The sequence below is a fragment of the Chiloscyllium plagiosum genome, chromosome 5 (assembly GCF_004010195.1).
Source record: "Chiloscyllium plagiosum isolate BGI_BamShark_2017 chromosome 5, ASM401019v2, whole genome shotgun sequence".
Classification (NCBI taxonomy): Eukaryota; Metazoa; Chordata; class Chondrichthyes; order Orectolobiformes; family Hemiscylliidae; genus Chiloscyllium; species Chiloscyllium plagiosum.
Window position 1 is genome coordinate 88,296,457 of NC_057714.1, and position 10,064 is coordinate 88,306,520.

A 10,064-nucleotide genomic window follows, 5' to 3' on the forward strand; every position below is an offset into this window, starting at 1 on the left:
TGTAAATATGTCTACCTTGGTATGTTAAAGGGTTTCTTAATGTTAGGACATTCACTGATTTTTTTTTTTCATTTGTTTTATTTTATTATTTTTGGTTTGGAGCTATGAACTGAAATATGATCTTTGGACCACGAGCAGCATTTTGTATTTAAAGAGAACAAATGAGCTGTTAATTGAATTGATGTCAGGCCAGCAAGCTAATTGCAGGTTGTTTCTCTTACAAAAAATGCACTATAGACACTTGGGTTTCGGAGAAACTTTATGCTCAAGCAGATGTTAAATGTGAGCTGGGACCAGTGGTCAGTTTGGAAAGGAGGGGAGAGGCCAGAGTTGGAACTGGTTTATCAACTCTGTTTAAGTCAGAGGATTATAACTGCAAAAGCTGTATAACTATGACTCTGTTTATTGGTATATAATTATGCCATGAAGCCAGTGCACAACAGCAATTTCTAACATTAACTATAGTTAACTTTGCAATGTATGTTGTACTGGACAACAGACTGGCTCCAGTATAGCTCGAGTTTAAAAAAGATTACAAAAGCACCTCCAAAACGTTGGTGACAGCATTATTATTGCTGCATGACATTTTTATACTATTTTTACAAGAACTGATTCAATACTTCAGTTTTTAAATTTTCAATTTTTAACATATGAATAATCCCCTGTGTTATGGGACTAGGAAGCTGGACTTTAAATACTGCAGTCTGTGCTGAAAAATTAGTCTATTTCGGTTCGGCTCATCTACTTTCCCTTTTCCCCCCAAATTTTGTTAATTCTTAGTTTTTTGATTGTTTTTATGAGGAAGAGAAACATGTCTGTCTTCTGATTTTAACATCTTTCTTGTTTTCCTCGTTAACCTGTTGCCCTCATATTTCTGCGCTCTGTGCATTCAAATTTCTCTTTCACCCCTATATGCTCATTCTCCTTACATTATGTATGCTCAATCCTTTTCTGTTCTCTCCCATTCTTCATTTACCCACAGTTTTTACCCTTTCCCTTCCCAAATAGATGGCATGGAAATTTTGAAGTGTTTGAAGGTTTTGAAGTTGTGTTCAAAGCTAAAAGAAACCAAGAAAAACGAGAAGGAATAAAGTGGCTTCTGGGCAACATTTGCCCTATGGGCTGTGTGTCAAATATCATACTTTAAAATCAGGGACCAGCTATTGTAAATAAAACTGTGCTCATGAGCCGTGATGGTCCTGTGTTGAAGTGTTTTGGTGACTTGCCAACGAACATTTTTGTGCTTGTTCTTCTAAATCATGAAAAGGGCTGTTAGGTTTGGCAGATTTGCACAGGGTAACTTAAAGTCATTAATCAGGAAATTTCTCAAGTGCAGCTAATGTTGTCTAGTTACCATTTATGGCCCTTGATTTCCAGGTTGAAGTAATTGCTGTCTGCTTGAAACTAGTTGCTTCCTAATACAGTTCAGTAACTGCTTAATTGACCCAAACACAGATGATCATGATGAATAAAGTTGAAGGAGTTTATTCAGGGGTTTTGTTGAATGAAAACACATATTTTAATACTTTTTGGAACCAGTCTCAACTTTTTCGAGAATTACTAGCGTTTTTAAAATCAGATTTTGTTAACTTCACCCTACATTTTCTTTTGTTACCTGTAAATACAGATCTGCTAAGACATTTGCCACCTGCTATTATCTTTAATGTTGTCTTCCTCTTGAGATGCCTATCCACTTATTTAACCACCCCATTAATTCTTTCTCTCTTATTGCTAACAGCAATCCAGCCTACTAAATGCGAGAGAGCATTTATTTTGCTCATTTTGCTGCTGCTATTAATCAGTGCATATTCATAGAATCATTGAAAATAGGGCTGTAGCAGCTTTTTCATTATTCTTTTGTGAGCCTTATTTTTAACTTTTGCCATTGTCATACCCATTATTTTTAATATATTCTTTTCAGTCTTCTCCCAGAAGAGCCTTTGGCTTAGGTCCAATATTCCTTGGCTTTCAGTCAACATTATTGTTGTATTTCATGGATTCCGCATTAGTTGATGCTCAAGACATCTTTTTGAGCACCTTGTGTTTTGAATTGCAGCATCTTAATAAATGAGTCCTGCTCCATCAGTGTATGAATAAGACCTTCAGTACGTAGTGGACAGTGATTTATTCCTGGAAGTATCTCTTTTACCATGGTCAGGAAGGGTAATTTTTTTTTAAAAGCTGTAGAGATTCAGCAGGACAGGCAGTATCTGTGAAGAGAAACTGAGTCCATGTTTTGGATCAATAACCATTCCCCAGAACTGAGTCATGTTATGTTTACTAATGGGACTACCCTCTGACCTGGTCATTAGTTGGTCATTTTCTAACAGGTAGAGCTGTCCATGCCTAAAATTGCCCTTCATTTTTCTGTCTATTTCTGCATCCATTTGATATGCACAGTACTCTTCACAGAATTGCAGTGGTGCAGAAGGTTGCCATTCGGTCCATCGTGTGCACACCAGCTCTGAGTATATGTCTTTTCCCTGTAACCCTGCATATTGTTTCTATTTAAATAATCATCCAGAGCTGTGCTTTTCCAGTGTCACACTTTTTTTGATCCGATCTCCAGCATCTACACTCCTCATTTTCTCCTGTCTCATCCCTGGAACCATTCTTGTGAACCTCTTCTATATTTTTTCTCGTACATCAAATCCTGTCGAAACTGTGACACCCCAGAATTCTATGTTGTATATTCCAGATGAGGTCTCATCAGTATCTTTTACAAGTTTTTCATCATTTTCCTGCTCTGTCTCCAATAATGAAGCTTAGAATACTATATGCTCTATTAACTGTGCTGTCTACCTGACTTGCCATTAATAATCACTTAGGCACCCAGGTTTCTCTGCTCTTGCACATCCATTTTAGTTCCCTTTTTTAATGCTGTCTGTCCAAGTTCTTTGTACCAAAATGAATTGTCCCTCACTTTACCAGTGAAACTTCATCTGCCATCTATCTGCCCACTCCACTAACAAACCCTTTTGAACTTCTGTCTTTTACCCTGTTTACATTCCTCCCAAGGATTGTGATATCTCTAATCTTTGAAATTCGGTCCAGCAAGATGAGGTAGAGACCATTTATAGATCAGAGAAAGCAAGGATCCCAATAATGACCATTGGGGATCACCACTGCACAACTTTCAGTTGAAAAATAACCTTTTTACTGCTTGTCCCTCAGCCAATTTGTACCCACATGGCTACTGTCCCTTTTTAACTTAAACTCAAAAGGCATTTAATGCCTTTAGGCAACACAGACTGATTTATCAGCTATACTGAACTTCTATGCTATTAAATTATTGTGGTATGCTACCATGCACTTTCTCACACATTGTGAATTATTTTACATGTTTGCAGATTGTGATAATCTTGAACATGCACTTAATTCAGCAACTAACATTGTTTCCTTTTTTTGTAATTACCTATTTTCTTTCTTTCTTTAGTTAGTTCAGTTGATTTTGAGGGCTAGTTTACAATACCAGCAGAGTGATGCCAGCAGAGTTGGTTCATTTCCCATGCTGGCTGAGGTTACCATGAAGATCCTGCCCTCTCAACCTCCTCCCTTACCTGAGGTGTGGTGACCTTCATGTTAAGCCACCACCAGTCGTGTGTCTAATGAACGAACAGCCCTACGGTGTGGTGGGACTAGTGACTTTTACTGTTTGTCTTTTAAAGTGGAATGCAAGACCCTTTGCGTTAAGGTTGATGACACTTAAAATTGTCAAAAGGAACCATTTGTCGCAAGAAATGTACTAAAGAAATAGAAAATAACACATTTACTACAATATTTCAGTCAATTAATGAAGTTTAAGAGAATCTGTTCAACTTGGAGGAAGCACAAAATGGATTATCAAATGTTAAAAATCACACAACACCAGGTTATAGTCCAACAGGTTTAATTGGAAGCACACTAGCTTTCGGAGCGACGATCCTTCATCAGGTGATTGTGGAGGGCTCGATCGTAACACAGAATTTATAGCAAAAATTTGCTAACAGATGAAAGGCTTAACAGACAATCGATTTTCAATGTATAATTTCAGTTACATCACAATGCAAATTTTTGCTATAACTTAAACCTGTTGGACTATAACCTGGTGTTGTGTGATTTTTAACTTTGTACACCCCAGTCCAACACCGGCATCTCCACATCATGATTATCAAATGGTAATTAACTGCTATAGTATTCTGGTATCTAAACAGTCATTATAGGTTTTGCAGATCTTGATTGAAATCAATAATCCATTTTTGTGTTGCTTTGCAGCAGTTAGTATTGGGAATCTTGCTTTCTATATCTGTGTCATTAGCAACAAAAGATTTGGAACAATAAGTTCTGTGAACTGAGACCATAGCTTTGAATTAAGAAACTGCTGACATGGTAAACTTAAATTTTTGGAAGGATTGATATTTGCAAACAATACAAAAATGAATGGTCATTGAAATGAGAGCATAACATACAGTGAAACTTCTGGTTCTCGAGTATTTTAGTGATCATGGTGAATAATGTAATTGATCTCATGAATTAGACTTAGTAAAAGATTATTCAAATTCGTTGGTACTGTTCATCTTCTATTTTGTAACTGGCTTATAGCATATTTTACGTTGTTACATAAAAATGCACCCAAACTTGCAATATCAAAGGAAACTCCAAATGCCAAATATTATTAAATAGCCTGATTTAAGAACTGCAGCTGTACAATGTTATTTTTGTTATTGTTATAGCCATTTATTGAAGTTCAAATTCTGCTTCATCTTGTCATTTATTGTGTGGAATGTGTCATTTTCTTTTGCTAGTATAATAGAATTGAATGACTATTGCATGGTACTATTTATTCAGGCAAGGTGCTGTTAATACTTGCTTCACAATGTTAACCCATACCTGAATACTACAGTGATATAGGGCAGAAATTAAGGTCTGCAAATTTGTTAAACTATGTTCCTTCTTGATTTTAATGGCTTCTACAAGATAATATTCATAATTTTACCTTATTTTATGGACTTTAGTGACCTTGATTAATTTTTCTTGTTAGTTATCCAATACTTGGAATTTTTTTTTTGCAGTAATATTTCTTGAAACCATTTATATTATTTAATATTCTGTATTGGACACTTCCTTTGTGTAATAATTTTTAACTTTCGTCTATACTGCTTTTACCAAACTTTCTAATAAGATTTAACTACTTAGAACAGTACAACACCGTACAGGCCCTTCAGCCCACGATATTGTGTCAAACATTTTATCTTGATCTAGGATCAACCTAAACTAAACATCACTTAATTTACTACCATCCATGTAGTTGTCCAGTAATTGCTTAAATGTCCCTAATGTCTCTGACTCTACTACCACCACTGGCAGTGTATTCCACGCATCCACCATTGTGTAAAGAACGTACTTCTGACATCTCCCTTTCCCTTCCTCCAATCACCTCAAAATTATCACTCCTTGTAACAGCCATTTCTGCCCTGGGGAAAAACCCCTCTGGCTATCTACTCTATCTACACCTCTCATTACCTTGTACACCTCTATCAAGTCACCTCTCTTTCTTCCTTCTCTCCAGTGTGAAAATCCCAGGTGACTCAACCTCTCTCCATAAGACAAGCCCTCCAATCCAGGCAGCATCCTGGTAAATCTCCTCTGCACCCTCTCTAAAATATCTACATCCTTTCTGTAACGAGACGACCAGAACTGGACACAATGTTCCAAGTGTGATCTAACCAGAGTTTTATAGAGATGCAGCAAAACCTCGCGGCTCTTTAACAGGGGGACTGAGTTTATGAAAGCCAAAACACCATACGCCGCCTTAACAACCCTATCCACTTGGGTGGCTACTTTGAAGGATCTATATACGTGGACCCCAAGATCTTGCTGTTCCGCCACACTGCCAAGAATCCTGTCTTTAACCGTGTACTCAGCATTCAAATTCAACCTTCCAAAATGAATCACTTTGCGTTTATCCAGATTGAATTCTATCTGCCATTGCTCAGCCCAGATCTCCATCCTGTCACTGTCTTGTTGTAGCCTGCAACAGCCCTTGACACTATTTACAATACCACCGACCTTTGTGTCATCAGCAAATTTACAAATCCACCCTTCCACTTTTTCATCCAAGTCACTTACAAAAACTACAAAGAGGTCCAAGAACTGATCCCTGTGGGACACCACTGGTCACCGATCTCCAGGCAGAATACTTTACTTTTCTTCCATGACCACTTGCTGTCATCTTTCGGCCAGCCAATTCTGTATCCAGACAGTCAGATTTCCTTGTATCCCATAACTCCTAACTTTCTGAATAAGCCTACCATGAGGAACCTTATCAAATGCCTTACTGAAATCCATTTTCACCAAATCCATTGCTCAACCTTTGTCAACTTGTCTCGTCACATCCTCAAAGAACTCATTAAGGCTTTTGAGGAATGACCTGCCCCTCTCAAAACCATACTGACTAACTTTAATCAGACTACGTTTTTCTAAACAGTCTCATAAATCTTATCTCTCAGAATCCTTTCAATACGTTTCTTACCACAGACACAAGACTGACTGACAGGTCTGTAATTCCCAAAGATTTCCCTATTCTCTTTCTTGAACAGAGAAACATTCGCCTCCCTCCAATCATCCGGTACTACTGCTGTGGAGAGTGAGATTGCAAAGATCATCGCCAGAAGCACAGCAGTCTCATTCCTTGCTTCCCATTGTAACCTTGGATATATATGGTCCAGCCCTGAGAACATATCTATCTTGGTGCTTCACAGAATATCCAATACATACACTTTCTTAATATTAATCTGTTCAAGCCTATTAACTTGGTCCATGGTGTTCTCAGTATCAACAAGGACCCCTGTCCAGGGAATACTGAAGCAAAAAACTCATTTAGGGCCTCCCCTACCTCCTTGAGACTCCAGGCACAACTTTCCTCCACTATTCCTGATCGGCCCTACCCCCTTCTGATCATTCTTTTATTCCTCACATAAGTATAGAATGCCTTTGGGTTTTCCCCAATCGTTCCTGCCAAGGCTTTTTCATGCCCCCTCTTAGCTCTCCTCAGTCTGTTTTTGAGTTCTTCCCGAGGTACCCTGTAATCCTCCAAAGCTGTGTCAGATCCTTATTCCCTCAACCTTAAGTAATCTTCCTTCTTCCTCTTGACGAGAAACTCCTCTTCTCTTGTCATCCAAGGCTCCTTCACCTTACCATTCCTTGCCTGTCTCAGTGGGTCAAAGTTATCCAACACTCTCAACAAGTGCTCCTTAAACAACCTCCACATTTGTTGTGCATGTTGAGCCTGATGTCGGTGGTGGGCAAGTTGTTGGAGGGAATCCTGAGGGACAGGATATGCATGTATTGGGAAAGGCAAGGACTGATTAGGGATAGTCAACATGGCTTGATGACTTGTTGAGTTTTTTGAAGAAGTTACAAAGAAGATTGATGAGGGCAGAGCAGTAGATGTGATCTATATGGGCTTCAGTAAGGCGTTCGACAAGGTTCCCCATGGGAGACTGGTTAGCAAGGTTAGATCTCATGGAATACAGGGAGAACTAGCCATTTGGATAGAGATCTGGCTCAAAGGTAGAAGACAGAGGGTGGTGGTGGAGGATTGTTTTTCAGACTGGAGGCTTGTGACCAGTGGAATGCCACAAGGATCGGTGCTGGGTCCTCTACTTTTTGTCATTTATATGAATTATTTGGATGTGAGCATAAGCGGTACAGTTAGTAAGTTTGCAGATGACACCAAAATTGGAGGTGTAGTGGACAGCGAAGAGGGTTACCTCAGATTACAATAGGATCTTGACCAGATGGGTCAATGGGCTGAGAAGTGGCAGATGGAGTTTAATTCAGATAAGTGAGAGTTACTGCATTTTGGGAAAACAAACCTTAGCAGAACTTATATGCTTAATGTTAAGGTCCGAAGGAGTGCTGCTGAACCAAGAGACCTTGGAGTGCAGGTTCAGTCTTGAACAAAAGATCACATACAGGGTGAGAGAAAGTAGGCTCAAAACTGAGATGAGGAGAAACTACTTCTCTCTGAGGGTTGTGCAGCTGTGGAGCTCACTGCTCCAGAATGCAGTAGAAGCAGAACCAATCACAGATTCAAGAAATAAATAAATGTTCCTAATGGAAAATGTGATAAAGGTCTATGGGTAGGAAAGTGAATTGGAGTCTAGAATAAGATCGGCCATGATCATATTAAATGGTGAAGTGACTTGACGGATAGGATTGTCTACTCCCGTTCCCAATTCCGGTGTGTCTGAGATACAGTGCTATTCTTGATTTTGATACTGTAGTAGCTATCTGTTAGAAGTGACTTCCATTAATACATAGCAGCGTGACTCACAAGGATCCAAATATGTGTAATCACTGATGTTAGCATAATAATTTGTTTTTGTTGCAGTCACCAACTATAACAATGTGGTTGAAGCAAGTTCAGATACAGATGATGAAGATAAATTGCATATTGTGGAAGATGAGAGTGCGACTGATGCTGGAGATTGTGATACAAATGCATTAGAAGATGATTTGCCAACAAAACGTTCAGTATTATCAAGAAAAGAGGAGACAGATGAAGAAAATGAGAGCACCAATTGGATAGATGATGGTAGGTACTTTGGGATTAGTGCTTTGAAACATAACACTGTTTGTCGATTTAATCTAGCATGATGTTGTGGTTATTGGGATTTGGACTGCCTTGCCTGGAACAATGGTTAAATTTGTGTGTGTGGTGCTGGAAAAGCACAGCAGGTCAGGCATCATCCAAGCAGCAGGAGAGTCTGTGTTTTGGCCAAAAGCCCTTCAGCTTTTGCTCAAAACTTCGACTCTCCTACTCTTTGGATGCTGCCTGAGCTGCTGCGCTTTTCTAGCACCACACTCTTGACTCTGATCTCCAGCATTTGCAATCCTCATTTTCACCTACAATGGTTAAATGTCAGTTCCAAGTCCATTAACATAGACAGACATAGAACAGTACAGCATAGAACAGGCCCTTCAGCCCACGATGTTGTGCCGACCACTGATCCTCCACTGATCCTCATGTATGCACCCTTAAATTTCTGTGACCATATGCATGTCCAGGAGTCTCTTAACTGTCCCCAATGACCCTGCCTCTACAACTGCTGCTGGCAACGCATTCCATGCGCTCTCACCTGTGTAAAGAACCCGCCTCTGACGTCCCGTCTATACTTTCCTCCAACCAGCTTAAAACTATGACCCCTCATGTTAGTCATTTCTGCCCTTATCTGTGCCTCTCATTATCTTGTATACCTCAATTAGGTCCCGTCTTCTCCTCCTCCTCTTCTCCGATGAAAGAAGTCCGAGCTCAGTCAACCTCTCCTCATAAGATAAACTCTTCGGTCCAGGCAGCATCCTGGTAAACCTTCTCTGAACCCTCTCCAAAGCATCCACATCTTTCCTATAATAGGGCGACCAGAACTGGACACAGTATTCCAAGTGCGGTCTAACCAAAGTTTTATAGAGCTGCAACAAGATCCCACGACTCTTAAACTCAATCCGCCTGTTAATGAAAGCCAAAACACCATATGCTTTCTTAACAACCCTGTCCACTTGGGTGGCCATTTTAAGGGATCTATGTACCTGCACGCCAAGATCCCTCTGTTACTCCACACTGCCAAGAATCCTATCCTTAACCCTGTACTCAAATTTCAAATTCGACCTTCCAAAATGCATCACCTCACATTTATCCAGGTTGAACTCCATCTGCCACCTCTCAGCCCATCTCTGAATCCTGTCAATGTCCTGCTGCAGCCTACAACAGCCCTCTCTCCTGTCAACGACACCTCCAACCTTTGTGTCATCTGCAAACTTGCTGACCCATCCTTCAATCCCCTCATCCAAGTCATTAATAAAAATTACAAACAACAGAGGCCCAAAGACAGAGCCCTGTGGAACACCACTCACCACAGACTTCCAGGCAGAATACTTTCCTTCTACTACCACTCGCTGTCTTCTGTTGGCCAGCCAATTCTGCATCCAGGCAGCTAAGTTCCCCTGTATCCCATTCCTCCTGACCTTCTGAATGAGCCTACCATGGGGAACCTTATCAAATGCCTTACTGAAGTCCATATACA

At 39.9% G+C, this 10,064-nt stretch overlaps 1 protein-coding gene across 1 annotated transcript in view; it reads left to right on the plus strand.

Moving 5' to 3' along the window:
* Positions 1-8,364: 8,364 nt before the first annotated feature.
* zeb1b (zinc finger E-box binding homeobox 1b) overlaps positions 8,365-10,064 on the plus strand; it is a gene marked incomplete at its 5' end in the record, with an annotated part of 84,153 nt that continues 82,453 nt past the window's right edge. Inside the window, one exon of the mRNA XM_043691046.1 lies at positions 8,365-8,578. Within this exon, the coding sequence (XP_043546981.1) occupies positions 8,365-8,578 (214 nt within the window). The remainder of the gene's footprint in view (positions 8,579-10,064) is intronic.